At 45.8% G+C, this 19916-nt stretch overlaps 3 protein-coding genes across 3 annotated transcripts; 2 read left to right on the forward strand and 1 right to left on the reverse strand.

The window, feature by feature from the left end:
- The first annotated feature begins 3245 nt into the window (after nt 1–3245).
- On the forward strand, nt 3246–6465 carry LOC127315890 (uncharacterized). Its single transcript, XM_051346332.2, has 12 exons — nt 3246–3653; nt 4056–4120; nt 4237–4315; nt 4459–4477; nt 4574–4693; nt 4957–5026; nt 5114–5157; nt 5255–5296; nt 5378–5437; nt 5548–5615; nt 5911–5968; nt 6063–6465. Exons 1-12 carry the CDS (start codon nt 3373–3375, stop codon nt 6150–6152), a joined length of 996 nt encoding a protein of 331 aa, XP_051202292.1. The 5' UTR covers nt 3246–3372; the 3' UTR covers nt 6153–6465.
- A 127-nt stretch (nt 6466–6592) lies between these two features.
- Nucleotides 6593–7436, forward strand: LOC127315891 (uncharacterized). Its single transcript, XM_051346333.2, has one exon. The coding sequence runs from the start codon at nt 6674–6676 to the stop codon at nt 7289–7291; it is 618 nt and encodes a 205-aa protein (XP_051202293.1). The 5' UTR covers nt 6593–6673; the 3' UTR covers nt 7292–7436.
- A 165-nt stretch (nt 7437–7601) lies between these two features.
- On the reverse strand, nt 7602–13435 carry LOC127315889 (kinesin-like protein KIN-5C). The gene is made up of 22 exons (XM_051346331.2): nt 13226–13435; nt 13010–13139; nt 12579–12737; nt 12135–12484; nt 11907–12045; nt 11718–11815; nt 11481–11637; nt 11258–11327; nt 11102–11178; nt 10837–10890; nt 10672–10752; nt 10485–10596; nt 10143–10405; nt 9899–10060; nt 9687–9794; nt 9438–9596; nt 9274–9357; nt 8967–9172; nt 8769–8870; nt 8414–8523; nt 8169–8320; nt 7602–8054 (listed from the first exon to the last, which is right to left on the reverse strand). Exons 1-22 carry the CDS (start codon nt 13282–13284, stop codon nt 7863–7865), a joined length of 3024 nt encoding a protein of 1007 aa, XP_051202291.1. The 5' UTR covers nt 13285–13435; the 3' UTR covers nt 7602–7862.
- Nucleotides 13436–19916: the final 6481 nt, after the last annotated feature.

The following is a 19916-nucleotide window of genomic DNA, read 5'->3' on the forward strand; positions in this document are numbered from 1 at the left end:
CTACACGGACTTGCTCTCCATGCACGCCTCGCACCCGGCCACGCCCGTCCTCACCACTGACTGTGTCGGCGACATCATATCCGCTACCTCAGTGCCCTTTGGAAATTGGGATCGACAATGGAGATGGCTGACTGGCCGCTTCCACGCGTACAGTCGAGTCTCGTCTGAGCGTGCGGTCGGAGTTTGGCACCTAGCTCCGATAGTGACGGCAGCGCCGGCGGCAGTCTAGCCGCATTACTTCGTCCTGCTCAGCGAGGTCGGACTCACATTGGAGACTTGGAGTCGTCTTGGCATATTGCTCATATCGCCCATGACGTCATTATTTCTTGATTTCTCGTCGAATTGCTAGCTCGCGTAGCTGTTAATGTACGCTCGGTTTCGTTCGTAAGTTCCGATCTAATCGATGGCAAACAATGATTGCTATTATATAGCTGGGAGAAGGCAATACGATGCTGGCTCGGTCGTGGAGTTTGAGCCGGTCTCCTTTAGGCCACGGTGATGATTTGGGCTGGCTGGGACGAACAAATCTAGGCTGGAGACGGACGGACGAACGAACCAAGCCACGGAAACACTATTTTCTTTATTATTAGGTATAGATATAGATATAGATAGATTTAGGTAGAGTTTTTTTTTGTTTTTGCTTCAGTGAAGCAAGAGCGTCAGTTTTTACTACAACGAAGCAAATCTAAGATTTTAGCACAAATAAAACACGTGTCGCGTTGTGGGTTAGGAGGCTAGGAGGAAAATATACTGGCGGTGATGATTACGGGCCGCCCTAGTTGGCGGTCGACCGCTCCGAGGCGTCCCAGCGATCGATTTCCGACAATCCATTTTCGGGCTCCTAACTATTCCCCGCCTTTCCTTTTTCGTCTATAATCATTCCCTTTCCGCGGGCTACCCAAAAACAATATTTGCTGCCCCGGGGAGTCGAACCCGCGACCACCTGGGATAGCACGCGGCACAGCTCGGGCTAACCACCAAATACCTGATTGCTTCGTGTACATACCGGAGACGGACTTGTTTTTGTACTGACTCTATAGAAACCTCTACCCCTGTGCAAATTGAAAAGCCAAATTTCATTTAAAATATTTTAGCGGTTTTTAGATCATAATTTATCAAACTCTCTACCCGTTATTTATCAACGGTAAATGTAAAAATTTATCGAGAAGTGCTAAATTTTATTTGTAATATTTAAGCGGTTTTTTCAGCTCACAATTTATCAACCCATCTACCCGTTAATTATCAATGGTAAATGTAAAAAGTAATCGATTCAAAAGAATATTTAGACGACTTCTTTAGCTCACAATTTATCAACCTCTTCACCCATTATTTATCATTGGTAAATGTGAAAAGTTATCGATCCAAACAAGCTAATTTAATTTAGAATATTATTAGAATATTTTTAGGTCACAATTTATCAACCGATCTGCCCATTATTTATCAAAGATAAATATGAAAAATTATCGACCCAAAAAGCTAATTTTATTTAGAATTTTTGGAAATATTTTGAGCTTATAATTTATCAACCCCTATGTTCATTATTTAGCAATAGTAAATGGGAAGAGTTATCAACCCAAAAAGTTAATTTATTTTAAAAAAAATTAGAAACAGTTTATCAACCCCTCCAGCGGTTATTTATCAATGGTAAATGCAAAAAGTTATCTACCCGAAAAAGCTAATTAGAATATTTTAGCGACATTTTTAGCTCACAATTTATCAAACCCATTTATCAACGGTAAATATGAAAAGTTATCGACCCGAAAAACTAATTTTATTTAGAATAAATTTGGGATATTTTTAGCTCTCAAATTTATCAAGCCCCCTGCACGTTATTTATCAACGGCAAATGTGAAAAGGTTATCAATCCAAAAACTAATTTAATTTAGAATATTATGGAAACATTTTTAACTCACAATTTATTAACCGCTTTGTCCAGTATTTATCAACGGTAAATCTGAAAAATTATCGATCAAAAAAATAATTTTATTTATAATACTTTTTGGAACATTTTAAGCTCATAACTTATCAACCCCTCTATTCGTTATTTAGCAATGGCAAAAGTGAAGAGTTATCAGCCTAAAAAGTTAATTTCATTTAGAATATTTTAGAAGCATTTTAGCTCACAATTTATCAACCCCTCCGTCCGTTATTTATCAATGGTAAATGTGAAAAGTTATCAACATGAAAAATAATTTAATTGAGAATATTATGGGAAAAAATTTAGCTCACAATTTATCAACCGCTCTGACCATTATTTATCAATGGTAAAATATGAAAAGTTATCGACCCGGAAAAAGCTAATTTTATTTGAAAAATTAATAACCTTGATAAAAATGGTACTTAATTTTAGTGAAAAGTAGTAGCTTATTTAAGTTGCAAGTGGTAGTTTATTTGAGTTGCAAGTGGTTTCCCCACCCGTTATTTCCCCCATAAAACTCACTAGCCCGAAAAAGGGAATTAAAAATATAATATAGTCTAAATAATATGAATTGTGATACAAATAACATAACAATCAAAATATAAAATTATTTTAAAAAGGGAATTGTAGAAAGGGAATTGTAAAAGAAAACCTAGTAAAAAGCACAAAAATAACTATATAAAGGGAATTGTAAAAAGGGAATAGAAAAGAGGTGAGCCCCAAAGTTTTGATAAAAAAAATAACAAGAAAACGGAACAAAAATAAAAAGAAAAGAGAAAATAGAAAATAATAAAGGGAATTAATAAAAAGGAGTTCGAGGGAGTTAAATATTTTTGTTGCAAAAATAAAAAGGGAATTGTAGGGAGTAGGAGAGTGAATTAATCGGTTCAGTAAGTGAGCTGAGCATGCGAAGGATCAGTTCTGGCAGCGCGCATGCTCGGCCAGGTCCGTCAGGGGCATCCACCAGCTAGCAACACGGTGGCCCACATGCATGCAAGGTGCACGGTGCGTACATGGTCTGGTTGGGAATTAAAATGCAAAACGACAAGAAATCTGAGGGACGGCGGGAGCGCTTCGCGCGGAAGATTCGACCGCGGGCGCGGTCGACTGCCACGGAGGGAATTCCGATGATTACTAGCACTACCCTATTGCTAGTGGGTGGATGTACAATCGTATCTCACTACATTCAAATCTTTGGGACCCTACACTTGTCCTGAGGAAAACGCAGCGCACATGCGTGAAACAAGCGAGAGGCATCAATCGTTGCTCGAGTACAGGAGCGTCACAGTTTGGCAGATCGCTCTGCTCCATCGATCGCAAATTCGCAAGCAAGCAAACAATTTCCGTGGTACTGTATCTTTTCCTCCTCTCCTGTCACTGCAGAGGACTCCACTCCACTCGTTGTCCACTCGTCCTCCTCCCGCTCCCTCCGCGCGCGCGCCCGGGATCCATCCATGGCCGCCGCGCTACGGCTCCCTCCGCTCCTCTCCTCCCGCGCCGCCCCTGCCGCCACCACCCGGAGGACCCGTGCGGCGTCGTCCACTCTCAGGGTCGCCGCGCAGCTCGACGACACCACCGCCGCCACCACCTCCACCTCCAGCGCGCCGGCGCCGCCCGCCGGGTTCACGCCTCCCGTGCCCAAGCGGTTCGAGGTCAAGCCCGGACAGTCGAGCAACATCGCCGGCGCCGCCCTCGCCTTGCCCTTCCGCCTCGGCACCGGCGTCTTCGTCCTAGGGTAATCCCTCCCCTTTCAATCACTCTCTCTCTCCCCGTCCAAATTGGACTACGTACTAATGACAACATACAACCCACTTCATTCCAACAACCAAATTGAGCACCCCGATTGAAATTGAGTTGCTCTCTTCCACTTTGATGGGAATCGGCAACGCTTATGTGCTAGTCAAGTACTCCCATGAACATGGTGGAGTATGTATGTTTGCAGCTGAGCTGCTACACCCATGAATATATTGCTACCCCACTTCATTGACTAGCTAGCAATGTCATGTTACTTTAATTGTCGAACAAATCGTGTCTTTACTTTACCTTGGGAGCTACTATTTGTATTCCATCGCCTCTTCCATGTGCTTGGGAAATTTAGGTGGGTTTTGTTTGATTCAAATGTGCCTACGATGTGCAGATATGGAGTGTCACTTGTTGATGCTGACCAGATACCACCAGATCAGTATGCTTTGGAGTTCCAAGGTGAACACCTTCTCTAATTCCCACTGTTTGGTTAGGTGGGACCGTAGTCCAGTAACATTTTTGAACTTCAGTTTAAAGTATTAGTAGTACCCAACTACATGTGTTTCTTGTTTTAGGTCGAAAGGTGAAAGAAACATCAAAGGTGGGGCAGTGTCCTCGACCAACAAAGCCTATCGAAATATACGAGTTTGAAGGGTAAGGATGATCTTTCCACTGAGATTTAAAGTGGTTTTCATCTAGTTTTTGTGTCAAACCCTAATGTTTTCTGCTGAATGCTCAAACTGATTTTTAGTATTTGTTTTCCTTTGATTGTGGGTGCATTCTGGCTAAAACCTCAGCTGTCCGTTTTGTCGAAAGGTGAATACTTTTGGTTCACTGTATCTGTGTTATGCACTGTTCACTCTTCATGTATGATCAACATTGGTGTTTATAGTTGCCGTGTAAATTTTGCAGGTGAGAGAGATGGTATCTGTCCTGGATCTTGATGTTTTATATTACCCGTGTCCTAAAGGCGGCCCAACCTTCCGTCCAAAGGTTAAAGAGATGGGTGGAAAGCAACAGTTTCCTTACATGGTATGCGAAGCATCCTCACAAATTCTGTAGTTTTTTAGGTCATACTTGATCGTGAGGTTTCCGGTTCTACAAATCATTGAAAATTGATTTTGAGATTTGACATGATCACAGTAGACTTACCATTAACCATATTCCTGAGCAAGATTTGATTTTTCCATATTGAAATGCTTGGTTCTTCATTACTAAACAAAATTAGTGAGGTTCTGCTCCCTTGTTCGGAATGAATAATGCGTGATGGAAGCAAAATCACTCTTATGTTGCAGGTGGATCCAAACACAGGGGTTGCCATGTATGAATCAGATGCCATCATAACTTACCTGGCAAAAACCTATGGTTTGTATTCCTTTGTTTGCTTTACCATACATACCTTACCTGCCTTACAAGCTTGCTCTTAGCCCTTCACTTGCACTTGCTTTTCAGGTGATGGAAGTGTTCCGATTATGCTAAAGCTTGGTCTATTGACAGTAAGTACCTAACTATAATTCGGGGCAGTAATATTTTTTATTGTTAGTTAACATTCAGTTGTGCAGTTTGCATAACTTTGTATTATTTATTTTGTAGACAATAACGGCAGGTCTGGCTATGAGTGGGCGTAGCGGGAGGGTAAATCTCCAACATACAATTTACACTTGTTTATTCCATGTAATCCTCTGAAAGTTTTGCTCAAACCATATTTGGTTGCAGGGATCTTCCTACTCTCCTGCAAAGCTTCCAGCCCAGCCAATAGAGATATGGGCATACGAGGTCTGAATCCTCACTATCTCTGATCATTCACAGCAATGAGTTCATTATTTGCTGTTTGCCTTAGTATATTACCATTTCCAGGATCTGACCATTGCATGCTTTATCATCAGGGATCTCCTTTCTGTAAAATAGCACGTGAGACCCTTGTCGAATTGGAGTTACCACACTTGCTACACAGGTATTTGAGTGCTTCAAACTTTGGATTACATCCGTTAACAAATAGTTGAATATTGTACCATCACTCCATCAGAACATTATAACGGCACATAGAACTTGTATAATTTAGTAGTATCATTAGTATAGCATTGCACTGGTAAAGAAGTAGCTGAATATTATGTATGCCATCAATGACATAATAGCAGTTCAGAACTCTTTTATAACATTTTAAGTTGCTGGATCATTAGTATAGCAGCTAAATGTTCATATTTGTTGCTTGACATAATAATGTAAGTAACAACAAGCTTTTTCTACAGCATTGCACGTGGCAGTCCCAAGCGGCAGGACTTTTTCAAGAAATACGGTCTTTTCCAGGTTTGCATCATTTCTATTTATGGCTTTGTTACTAAAATTTCTACATACTAGTTATTGTAGCTGCAATGCGATTTAACTCTTACTGTCTTCGCAGGCGCCTTATATCGAGGATCCTAACACTGGAGTGAAGATGTTCGAAAGCGCAAGCATTGTAGAGTACCTGAGAGCCACATATGCCGCTTGAGAACCGCGGTTGCTTTCCGTCATTCCTGTGTCAACTTGTCTCGAGTGTTCATGTGTGTACTTTGAGGGTTGTAGATCATATTTTTTTACTTGGAAATGGTGAATCCTAGATGCAGTCAGGTGTAATTTCTGTTCACTGCAGCTGAGACAGTGTCTCTTGTTGAGACCGTAGAAGAAAGAAGTAAAAATTCAGAAATGTATGTCTCCTTGTTTCTGGTAGTTAGTAATTCTATGAAATGTCGCAGCAATCAGAATCTCAGGATCTGTATGTCTGGGGAGTATAAGAATTCAGAAATGTATTTTTACAGCATATATATTTTGTGTCCTGCTGATTAGTACACACTCACGTAACAGTCAGAACTTCGAGATCGGCGAGAGGTCGATCTAGCCGTCCATTCCCGTATCCCATCGTGACAAAACCGGCCACGCCAAGAGCCTGATTCGTACCAGCTCAAAAGCATTAAAAAAAAGGAGAAAAAAAAGAGAGAGAGAGAAGCCAGAGCCAAAAACGGCGCCGGGCTCATGGAAGGCGACCAAATCCAGAGCTTCCCAATCATGGGCATCTCGTCATCCGCGCCGTCGAGGACTTCCCACCACCGAGGCTGGAGCTGGGGCGCGGCCCTGGCGGGCGCCGCCACGACGGCGGCGGCGGCGGGCGTGCTGGTGTGCCGGCCGAGGGACCCGAGCTTCGAGCTCATCTCCATCGGCCTGTCCACCTTCCACTTCCGGCCGCCGGCGGCGCTGGACATCGGGCTCACCCTCACCGTCCACGCCACCAACCCCAACGTGGTGCCCGTGCGCTACGGCGCCTCCACCGTCTCCATCCTCTACGGCGGCGCGTGCCTCGGCACCGCTCAGCTCGACGCCGGCGGGCAGCCGGCCACCTCGTGCCGCCTGCTCCACCTCCCGGCCCGGCTCGACGCCCTGGAGATGGCGCACCACGCGCGGGCCATCCTCGCCGACGTCGCGCGCCGGCACATGGAGCTGGACGCCCAGCTGGAGATCGTCGGCGAGGCCGCCGTGCTGCTCTGGTCGCGCCGCTTCTCCGTCCGCATCGACAGCCACATCGTCGTCGACCCCGTCTTCCTCGAGGTCGTCGAGCAGGATAACCGCTCCGAGATGCAGCTCTCCCTGGTCTGACCTCACTAGCGATGCACCTCATCCTCTGTAAACCTTATCATTTATAATTTCTGCGCTGCAAGTGCAATGCAATGCAGATTTCCCAGTTCCTCAAACAATGAAATGCAATGCAGAATCTCAATCTCAATTCCATTGCTTTGTTTCATCACTGATATTAGACAGTACTATTTGCTGCCCCACAGTACTGTCACAGAACAGAATGAACTCCCAAAACGTGTTATTTTTAGGAACAGGAGGGGGAGTATTATATTATAACAGTTAAGGGAAAGTGACAGATACAATTCATCTCTCCCGTTTCCAAACAATGAAATAAAATGCAATGCAAAATCCCAGTTACACTGCGATGTTTCCTCATAGAATTGTTTCACAAGAATATTTGTTGCTCCACAACATTCACACTACAAAATGATACATTCAACTAACAGGAAAGGGAAAGATAGATGGGTGAAGCTAAGATAGCTCGCAGCCCACTGAACCCTAGCACAACAAGGACATCAAAGCCAGACATTTGATGTCCTAATAACAATAATAAGATTACACTGCACACAGAAGCGTATATTCTTCCATCGTCTCAGTTGATCGTCGCAAGCGGCGAGCGAGGGATGAGCGACGGCTTGGGCTCCTTGTTCGATTCATAGGGGTGGTTCTCGCGGAACTCATCCATCAGGGACTCGATCGGCATCGCTCGCAGCGACTCTATCGCGCCTTTGCTCGGCACTTCTGGCTCAGATCGCATGGGAGTTTCGCCAGTCGGCTCGTAGTCCTGCAAAAGACACCGTTGTTAGGAGAGTTCAGACAAGTTAACGACAATGCGCACTGGACTTGGGGCATGGGGGTGAAGATAACAAAATAGCTCTTCACAGGAATTTGATCTTACCCTGTAGCTGCTTTGGAAAGCCTTCTCGGCATGTGAGTTCACGCCTGCAGCCTGGCCGGAGTGGTTCTCCTGCAGATGCTCTATCTCTACCAGATGTGCTTCCACCGTCGACACCACTTTCGACGATGAATCCCGTGCCTGGTCCAGTAGATCTGAAGCAAAGGGACATGAGCAAGTCAAGATTAGACAGGGAACTGAACTCCGTGGCAGTGAATGAGCAATCAGATCAAGCGCTTAGAAATTACTGTCAATGTCTTGGAGTATCTCTTTGCTACTGTTTGATGCTTGCTCTTCAGCCAAGGCGCGTGATGATGCAATCTCCTCCTCGTGTTGCTTGTTGTTTTCGATTGCGCCCCTGAAATATCCAGTCGGAAGCTAATTAGACTCCAAGATATAGGTAATATTAGGATTAAAACACAGCATGTTCCTCAGATATTCAAAGGTGTGCTGTTTTTAGCTGATCGCACTAGAACGCCAAATTGGCACCAAAAATTGATCAACCCAACATGAAGAGTAAGCAAGTTGACTTATATTTTATATACACAGTGAAACCGGAGAGCAAAACAGGCCTGGCAAGGTAAAGAGAACGCATATGCTTGCCTGACAAGTGCTTCAACTTCAGCCACTTGTTTTGTGCACAAATCGTTAACTGCTGCATGGGATTTCTTCCATTGTTGGGCAGCAGAGTCAACTGTGCATGCGCTGGACAAGTCCAATACATATCTTAGTTAGAGAAATCCAATCAGATTAAAAATATTCGCAAATACTGAAAGATTTCATGTAACGGTTCAAGCATACCACTCCTGCATAATTGTTTCCATGCGGCAATGCTTAGCCGAAGAGAAGCTGGAGCCAACTTTGCAGTCATTCTCCGCTTGCTCTGCGAACATCTCCCACTTTCTCTTGGCATCCTTGGTGACACCCTCCATAGCAGACGTGTGTTCATCCAAAAATGTCTTGTTTCCACGAGCAGCATCACCAAGAGAGTTTAATCTAACATCCACCTGCAGGAAACATACGTCAGGTGCATCATGATTTCCCTAGTGCTATTGACAGGTCATGATCAAAAAAATGCCTATACGGTAGCATGCTACTAGACACTAACCAGCTCTCTTTGTCGAACGATGTGTTTAGACACCAAACTGGTGATATCCGCCAGAAGCCTTTGTTCCTCGGATTTTGATTGCTCCTGCACAAAGTGATGGTATGCATTAAATACGCCAACATAATTCTGACAACAAGTGCTGAACAGAAAGGGGGATGAATCACCTCATAAGCCTTCTGAAATTCTTCAAGGCTTTTGACCTGTGCTTCATGGGTGTGATTTGTGTGATTCTGCAACTTGGAAGTTTCCTCCACGTACTTTTCAAAGAGCCCAAGAATGAAGCTGGACATGTCCTTCGTCCTATCCAAGCTGATGCAGAAACTCTGTTTGGCAACAAGAGCAAAGTTCAATTTGGAGCTTAGCATAGCCAATATGTACTAAAAATATGTAAACAGTTAGACCAAGTAACTGACATCTCGTAATTCCTTAGTGAAGTGCGCCAGTTCACTTCGATGGTCGGCTAATAAATTCTGGATATCTGTAAATATCTTCAATGCCTCTCCCTCGACACAAGCTAGAAGCTGTCAGCAAAATATTCCCATGAGACTGATAGAAGAAACATGTGTACGTAAAGGCAAAAAGATAAAGGAATTTGAGTTTGTTAAAACGCAGACAAATCACATGCCTGGTCAAGACTGCAACAGCTTGCTGCAGAAAGAGATGATACATCCTCCAACGTGGAATCTGTGTTTGCTTTGTGTAGGAGCACGATATTTTGAAAAGCTTCCATATGCGACATATACAATGACTTTGAAGCTAAAACCTTCTTCTTTATCTCCGAGGTAGCCTTGAAATGTTAAACCAAAAGGATAAATGACATGGAACATTGAGCCAGAGACCAGACGATTATTTTACACAATAATACATACCGTGTCATGGGAATCAACACAGGATTGGCATAGGTCTTCCACAGCTTTTAGGTGTTTGTTTTGTTGATCTATTGATGCAGTGAGTGTACTGGATAGAATATCCAACTTTGAAGCAAGGTCGGCTTGAAACGAGTTCACCACCGACCTATTTGCAGCACTAAGTTTATCTCCTCTGGCTATTTTTGTATGCAACGAAGCATTATCACGGCTAGACTTTTCCAGTTCTGATCTTAGAACACAGGCTTGATGTGTTAAAGCATTTTCTGTAACAATGCATTAAAATATAGTTAGAACTACCAAAAGGTATTTTGCAAGAATGTATTGTGAGATATAAAATCAAACCTGCTTTTTTCTGCTCAGAGATAATGAACTCTTTCTCCTTCAGATTATAATGGGCATGTTTCAGGTCCTCTTTTGTCGTTGAAAGTAGGTTGCTTGTATGGTCCAGGCATTTCTGTGGTAAAAGATATTAATCTTACAGCATAAAAAACATAAAATGATCATAAATGGCCAGGAAAATATAATTGACCTCCGTGGCTTCGAGCTTTTTTCTCAAATCAGCAGAATGGTGGAGCTCGGAGTCGTACTTTTCTTGCAGGTCACTGATTTGCTGAAACCAAAGTAAAGCATTGATTTAAACAAAAACACATATAAGAGACATGCTATTCTCAAGCAAACTGGGTACTTTCCGAACCTTTTGATTTGTTTCCAAAGAGACAGTCATCTGCTCAATTTGATCAGCCATGCCCTTCAAAGAGATACAGGAAAAGTTAATCAGGTGAATGATACAATGAAATTGTTGCAGATAAAAAGATAAAAATGGTCAAAGAAAAACAACTTTTAACATATGGATACAGATCTCATTAAAGCTTGTTAAAAAATAACTTTGATTTTCGGGAATGGAAAAGGAATATGCCTGCTACAATTGAAATAGATTTGAGAGATCTTGTCAATGATACCTTCCTCTCATTCTCCTCAGCCTGGTATCTGTCCTTTGGAATATATACCCCAACCTTTTCGCGTGCAGCATAGACCTCTGTGAATGAGTTGATATTTGTGAGGTCATTCATCAATCATCTGACTTACATAGAATGGTATGTGGGTTCACTAGATACCTGCTTTAAGTCGGTCTATTTCTCCATATAGATCTTTGATTAACGTTGATTTCATCATTTTTTGGTTAACCTGCAATAGACAATGCCAGTAATTGATCACATATAGTCAAGTAAAATTAAATGGTGCGGGCATGCCCAAAATTGAGTTTGTAGAGTTCAAATCTTTTTCGATTAGCTCATGAAACATTCATTCTCAGAATGGGACAAAATGATGCCAATTTACCTCAGGTCTGTTTTTTATGCTCTTTGCCCGGTGTGCGTAATCCAATGTACTCAATGTCTCCTCAAGACAATGTACAGAAGGCGAAACAGTAGCAATAATGCAAGTCTTTGTTCTCCCTCCCAGTGAATCACGAAGCAACCTTGTGAGTTTACTATCTCTGAAAGGCAAATAGTTTCGCAGTCAAGGTTGGAAAGCCTAATTACTGCGTTCAAGCATCCTTGAAGAACTGATGCTTACCTGTATGGAACATGGCCAAGGTGCTCAACCAACGCTGTAATGACACGGCCTAAGGTAAGCAAACTTTTGTTTATTTCACCAGCCTCTCTCGCTCGGCCCTACAATCAAACGAAAATGTCTAAGCTTTACCATAAGATTCTATACTGAATGACATAGTAACATCCAATTCAATTTTACTGTATGATGTACCTCCCTAGCTCCAGAACGAGAGATGTTCTCGGACCCAGCCAGATCGACCAGATTTAACTTGCCACATTTTATCAATTCTTCTCCTTCAGGGGTTGCCTCTTTTATATGAATTGTGATTGAGAAAAGTGAGTGTGAACGACTGAAACATTACAAGTGAAAAGTTAAGCACTTTTAAGTTTACTTGCATACGGGCTAGAGATCAACAGAAGAAAAGGTGTGAAGTTAAACCTCGATTGCTTGTTCAAAAGAGTCTCTGCCGTGCGGCGCTTGGCAGATCCTCTTTCCAGAAGAGAGAATATTTCATTACAGTTAGTGACTATTTCCTCCTCCAAGCCTCTCACCAGCACCCCGCCTTTCCCGTCCTCCATAAGAGGCAACGCTTTCTTCTGCCGTTCTTCCAGAGCAACCTTGGATATCTCCTCTGGCGCAAGAAGATCTGTGATCTCCTCGTTGTACAGCTCCAAAAACGTGACCTTGACGCTGTACTCGGTGTTCTGCCTCTCTAGCGTATCAAATATCTGCTTGACAGCTCGAGGGATGACCCCAGCATCTGGAGGTAACTGCCCGTCCGGTCCACTCTGCAAGCATTTCAACACACGATACCAAACAGGTGAATAACCCCAACCTGGACACGTAAGCGGTGTGCAAGACAGCAGCAGAAGATGTGCTTGCCTTGGCTCTCCGGCACTCTCCTTCCATGGTGTAAGTCTTCCCCGTGCCCGTCTGGCCGTAGGCGAAGATGGTGCAGTTGAACCCTTCCAACACCTCGTTCACGATGGGAATGATTGCTTGATCGTACAGGTCCCTCTGCCTAGCTGTTGGCCCGAAAACCTGCAGATAGAAATGGGGTTTTATGTCAGACCTCGGCACTGGGCAAGCAACCGTGGAATGGAGTGCAAGTTCTCAGCTACTCCCACAAGCAACAGCGGTCAGTGCCTAGCTATTTTTAGCACCACGCGACCCCGCAGCTCGTTCAGATGCGCACACTGGTCGGAACCAACTAACCCTAGGGGGCAGATACGGCCGAGCTGCCACCACTTAACCACCGGCAGCGACCTCTAAAAGCATACTACGGAAAGAAGCAGCAGCATCCGAATCCGAACCTTGTCGAAGGTGAAGACCCTGTCGATCTGCTTTGAGGCGATGGTCTGCGTGACGGCGACCTCCCGCTGGTAGTCGTTGCAGGTGACCACCTGCGGCGCGTTGCTCCTGAGCTCGTCGTCGCTGAACGGCCTGCGGGTGAGGGAAGGAAGCGGTTAGGGCCGCGGATCTGGGGAGGGGAGGGCGGCGCGCGGTGCCGGCGGGCGGGCGGGCGTTACCTGCAGCGGAGGAGCACCTGGACGTTCACCGCCTTCTCCTTGTCCGCCCGCGACGACATGGCGGGCGGGGCGGCGGTGGCGGCTGGCGGGGAGATTTCGGAATCTCTGCCGTCCGGCGGCGAGGCGTGGTGGGATTTTTGGGGCGGAGCGGGGCTGGGGAAGAGGGGGAATTCAAAATTTCGGGGGAGTGGGCGAGTGTGAGATGGGGAGCGTACCTACTTTGGCAGTGGCTTTATGCGGGCGGGGGTTGCCCAGCCCTGGGATATCATGGGTCAAGCTCTTCGAGTCCTGCTGGGCTTGGGCTGCAGAGCCCACGGCCCGTTCATCTAACACTGTTTCTACTATGAGCTTGTGCATGCCTTGTATTTGGTGTGTCCAACTTCTTTTTTCGCGAAAATTCATCCGTCTCATTTTCAGTTATGTTCAATGGTATCCCTTGGAAGAGTTTCAACCCTCTCGAGGTTTGCACCAAGGAGATCTTATTTCCCCTTGTTTCTACTTGCAGCAGAGTGCCTTTCAGCCTGCGGTAACCCAGCATACCACTGCATTTTGTAGTATATGAAGGGGCTTCTTCACAAATATCACATCACTCAGAGTGGTACAACAGAAACATTGCAGGTCTTAAATAGAACATTATTATAATTACAAACCATAAGTTCTCAACAACTCGGTATTCTCACAGGTCCGATGAGAACACCTATAAGACTTAAACTTGTTCAAGGTATTATTACAACTCACATCTACTAAGATAGACATCATGAGAGCTCAACAACTTATTTAAGTAAGCCACTACGCTTCTCGGCTTAACTATGTCTACTACTACATGACACTACTCCTCCGCCTCCACTTCTTTGGTGACGTAGACTATCCCATAGTCCACTCCTTCGACACCTCCAGACAAGTCTGGCTCCTCGTAGACCAAGTCATGTTCGCCTTCAGGTGCTCCGGTGCAGGCCTCCTCTTCGGTCTCACAGTCTAGCAAGGGTTTAGAAGGAAAGTGAGTACATGGGTACTCAGCAAGTTCAAAAGAAAAGGTGTTTGATGCACTAGCTATGACCATTGATCAGAAGATCTCAGATCAATGCATGTTTCCCAAACATTTCTTCAAAAGGTCTATTTTAATCTGAAAATTATACCCGCAAGTCTTCACAGGTTGACCAGAACTTCACAGAGTTCCTTTCCTGCCGTGTTTGTAGTTCCGTTCCCGGAACAGGGAGTGACAGGCCACAATTTGTTACACTCTGCAGAGGTGTGTTACTTTTCCCATCAAAGAACTTGTCCTTGTTGCCAAACGAGCGTACCTTCCCGTCCACACTTCCTTGGTATGAGGCCCACTATAAGAACCAAGCCAATCACTGCCTTCTCCGCGACCCTGCATACCCACCCTTTTGTCCATACATATTCCCATTAGACATCTCCCGTTCATACGGCTTTACCCCTGATATGCCATGGACAATTCATCATAGAAGGAGAATGCCCTTCATCCACATGGATGGGGAGATTAAGTCCATCCCAAACTACTGAGGGTGTGTTTGGTAGGTCGGGTCACCTGGGAATCACTTTCCCATCGGAGCATTGCCCACCTCAGACTAGCTGGGCTGAGATTTTGGTGTATGTTTGTTATGTCGTAGGCATTGAAACAGGCTGAATAGAGAGTGTGTTTGGAATGACTTCTCACCGGGGCACTGCCCACCTCCAATTTTTTACAAAAAGAACCTTAATAAAAAAGAAAAAAAGTCAATCGGGCCCTAGCTCAGCTCCACGCCATGGAGCTTGCTAGCGATTCTTCATCATCGCCTGGCCGTGGCGGCGGCGCAGGACGGCGTCGAGGCGGCGGCACAGCTCGGATTCGGGAAGGCGGCGGCGCAGGCCAGCGTCGACGAGGCGGCGGCGGAGCTCGTCCATGGCGTGGGGGAGGCGTGATGAAGGAGAGGCGGAGAAGCGGTGAGGGAGAGGCGGAGCTCATCCGTGGCAGCGGCAGCGCAGCACAACATCGAGAAAGTGGCGGCGCAGGCCAGCATCCACGAGGTGGCTGCGGAGCTCGGGACCGGCAGGTTGCAACGGCAGCGCAGCAGAGGGTCGGCTCAACCTTCACATGTGTGCGGCGATGTGAGCCTCGCAAGCTCCATGCCAGCTCGATCTGGATCTCGAGGGCGTCCACGGACGAGCGGCGGGAGGCAGGCCGGAGTCCACGGACAAGAGGAGGCGTCGACGGGGTCTCGGGGGAAGACGGGGGAGGGGGCGAGCTTAGCGGCACGTGACAAGGGATTAACTTATCGATGCCTACGGGTTGTAGACTAGGGTTTAGTTGGAAGTAGATGGCAAGTAGATCTTGAGGGTTTCAGCCGAAAAGTACTCGACGATTAAGAAATGAGGGTTATGTTGACAATGAATTCGATCGTCTCTTTGTCCCTCGACTCCCCCTTATATAGGAGGCGGAGCCGAGGGTACCGTGTTACACAAGATTACAGATTCCGGGAGACTCTCTGAGTCCAACCCGTAAAATTACAAATCTCTATGTTTCCTAATACAACTCTATCTTTCCTTAAAACTAATTGGGCTTCCGAACTTCGTGTTCTTCGTCCTGTGGACCTTCAGTAAACCCCGGGTACTATCTTCGGCAGGCCCATTGGGGATGCCTATGTCAGTAGCCCTCGAGATTTTGCTTGAACCGAAGAATCAGGGAAAATCTCCAACTTTATAATCATCATATAATTTCTTCGAGTTATCATATTTCTTTAAATAAACAGTCATATATTGTACAGGGATAACGGTAATTGAGGCTAGTTCATCTAACGGATCAGGTACTAGTTAACTGCTCTAGTGGCAATCCACAAAAACCTACTTCAAGATCACGTCCCTGGACATGATCTCGGGATACTGGCGTAACTCGACATGTGCCGCTTAAGGTCTTACCATATGTCGAGTTCCAGTCATGTTTTATCGGCTACCTAACGCGTCCGTTAGGATTTTTCTTCGTATCTGTTGATACGGAAAAAAGTAGCAAACCGACGTGAGAGACGGTGCCACGCCGCTCAGGACGGATCCGGGGACTTACCTTCGCAGAGTTTTGCGGCATTCACAGATTATTCGCAACTGAGGCGCTCTGAGAATATATTGTCGAGTGCTTTTTCAGCTGTTGGAATAGCACATTTTATCGAGTCAACGGATGACTTATCTTGCCTTCCCGATGGGAGTATATGAAGAGTTATTTATATAACTCGAAATATGTTCATCATACTTTTTTTTATAATATCATCGGGATACGCGAACAGCGTTCCCGATGGGAGTAGCCCCCGAGGCTACAACCAAGGACTTGTACTTGGTTGTAGGCTCAACATTCTCACGGCTCTTTTCGCTATATTCTCATCTTTTTATTTCTCTCGGGTGCGCGACCAGCGCTCCCGATGGGAGTAGCCCCCGAGGCTATGGACAAATGCTTGCATTGGACCATAGACTCTCGCCTTTTCTTTCTTGTCATACTCGAAATTTCCTTCATTCTAAAGTAGCCCCCGAGCATTTGATCAAAAACTTGTATTTGATCAAAAGCTCGCGAAAAAGATGTATATCATCAATATCTTTATTATATTGCAGCACCGCGAGCCCGCCTCATTAAAAACCTTTCAGCCCCACTCGGTGCCCTGAAAGGAAAAGAGTGCTTCTGAAAACTCGCGGGCGTTTCAGTACATTGTATGTTTACAGAGGAGACTATATTTCGAGTTCAGGCGTAAAAACGCCTAAGTTGCGCCACGTTCCAGGGGTTTGGCTCTGCAACTCCCATCTTCTTGTCCTTTATTCCATATGCTCCTCCTTCAATTACTTCTGTGACGATGTAAGGACCAATCCATGGTGACTCAAGTTTCTCGTGGCTATTTTGTGTAAGCCGAAGAACTAGATCGCCTACTTGGAAAGATCTTGGTCGCAAACGTCGACTGTGGTAGTTTTTCAGATATTGCTGGTACTTAGTGACTCTTGATAGTACTTCGTCTCGAGTTTCGTCGAGCGCATCGACATCGTCCTCCAATGCCTTTCTTGACGTTTCTTCGTCGTATTCTGCCACTCTCGGAGAATTATGTTCTATTTCTATCGATAGCACTGCCTCAGCTCCATGGATCAGAAAAAACGGTGTTTCCTGTGTCGTTGTATTTGGTGTTGTTCGAATGCTCCATAGAACACTGGGCAACTCCTCTGGCCATGTGTGTCGAGCTTTTTCCAATGGTGTTAGCAGACGTTTCTTGATGCCATTGCAGATGATACTGTTTGCTTTCTCGACTTGACCATTGGTTTGCGGGTGCGCAACTGATGTAAAGTGTAGTTTGATGCCTACCTCCGCGCAATAAGCTTTGAATTCTTTGGATGTGAAATTGTTGCCGTTGTAAGAGCAAAATTCATACCCCAAGTTTTGTGTGTTTGATGACAACTCTTGAGTAATCTCACCGTGTGCCTTGAGTATCATTGTTAGATTTGCAAGTACACGGTGACCTCGCCGGACGCGTCAAGATCGGAAGACTGAAGCGTAGTTGATAGGTTTTCTGGTTTTGTGTGTGTTTAGCGAGGTAACAAAGTTGGAGAGAAAAAGGGAAGAAAACCAGATTTAGCCAGGCCGGTACTACCGGTACCTGTAGCGGTAGTACCGCTACCCCTATAGGTACCGCATTTGCACCGCTCGAGTCTGCGCTGATTCGTCGTCCGTAAACACGCTGCGTGTACCCCCGCAGCACTGGAGCGGTAGTACCGCTCACTAGCGGTAGTACCACACAAGGTACCGCGTACGTACCGTAACCGAGTTACTTGCCGTATCGTCCGGTACCGCCCTGGTACCGCTCTGGATCCAGTAAGGTCTGGACCCTATTGCGGTACCTCGAGCGGTACCTCGGGCGGTAGTACCGCTCTGCGTCCTTTGACCATATCTGGATCGAATTTGAACTCAGAGCGGTAGTACCGCTTACCCCAAAGCGGTAGTACCGCTTAGGCCAAATCTGGACATAACGATTGGATTTGAAGGAGCCTATTTAAGGGCCCCTTCTTCCCCAACACGATTTTATCTCTTCCCCTTCTCTCTCCTCCATTGTTGCTGAGCTTAATCCTTGAGGATCTCCTTCCCCCTCCAACCAATCTTGGCCAAACTTTGAGGATAGGTGGAGGAGACCCCGATCTATAGTTCTACCAAGAGAGATTTCACAAATACTAGCTATTCCTTAGTGGATCTTGGTGGTAGGGTTCCTTTGGTGGATCTTGGAGAAGAGTTCCTTTGGTGGAGCATTGGTAGGGTTCCTTTGGTGGATCTTGGAGAAGAGTTCCTTTGGTGGAGCATTGGAAGAGTTCCTATGGTGGAGCATTGGTGATGGGTTCCTATGGTGGAGCATTGGATGTGTGCAGCTATGGAGTCTAGCTTGGTGATGTACTAGATCCATAGGGTGTTGGGAGCATCCTTGTGTGTGGAGCTCGCCCCAACCTTGTGAAGGAATCACCGCCTCGACCGGTGCCTTAGTGGAAGAGGGAGAGCACCTTCGTGGAGCTCCCTCGAGGAAGAGGGTGAGGCCTTCCTCCGTGGTGTGGCCGCCTAGTCTCTTGTGTGAGACTAGCACCTCCTCAACGCAGACGTACTTCCTTTAGTGGAAGGAACTGCGGGAAACAAACCTCGACTCGCCTCGCGCCCCCCGGTTGTCTCGCTCCTTGCTCTCGTTATCTTGTTGATTCCTTTACTTGTTGCATTCGTCCGATATTCATTTTAGGATCACCCCCATTGCTAAAAGTCACACCTTTACCTTCCGTTGCATAAAACTTGAAAAAGACTAAAACTTGTCGTAGCGCCATTCACCCCCCCCCCCCTCTTGTTCGCTACGATCCATTCAAGTGGTATCAGAGCAAGGTTTTGTTGCTCGGGCTTTACCGCCTAAGAAATGGACGAACAAGAGGCGGACAAGAATGGGTCACCTTCCCTTGTACCACCCGCTCCATCATCGCCCATCGATTCCACGACGGCTACATTGGATGACCTCAAGAAATTGGAGTCATCCATCGTTGCCCAAATGAAGGCGATGATGATGGAGTTGGTGGTACAAAAACCAAACCCTCCACCAAAAGCAAGTGTCGAGGATCCGCCACCAAAAGCTAACACCCTTCCTCTTGTTGATTTTGTCGCGGAAGCGACAAAAGATACACAAAAGGAAGGGCTTGGGGATACCGGCACTTCAACAAAAGGGAAGGATGATGACACACCGGTTGAGGAACGTCAAGGGAGTTATCATGCGGTGCCACCACCAAATGATTACACCATCAATGTTTCGATACCGATGCCGCATATCTTGTCGCACGGTTCACCACCGTTACTCGAGTCAAACAACTTTGAGAATTGGCAATTCTTAATGCGTTCACATGTGCGCAGCGCTTCTATCGAGCTTTGGCGTATCATTGAGGAGGGCTGTTCACCACGAGATCCCAAGAAGATGACAAGAAGAGATGTGGTGGATGACCAACTCAACGCCACCACCATCAACATGATTCATATGGCCATCTCCCTCAAGGACCGCGCTCATATCCGCTCGCTCAAGACCGCCAAGGAAGCATGAGACAAACTTGAGAAGCTCTTCCTCGGCAATGCAAGCATCCAAAGCTCTCGGTTTGATGAAGTGAACAACATGGCCGACAATTTTGTCATGATTGAAGGAGAGACCCCCGAAGAGATGTA

This window comes from Lolium perenne, chromosome 7 (assembly GCF_019359855.2).
Source record: "Lolium perenne isolate Kyuss_39 chromosome 7, Kyuss_2.0, whole genome shotgun sequence".
NCBI classification, from domain to species: domain Eukaryota; kingdom Viridiplantae; phylum Streptophyta; class Magnoliopsida; order Poales; family Poaceae; genus Lolium; species Lolium perenne.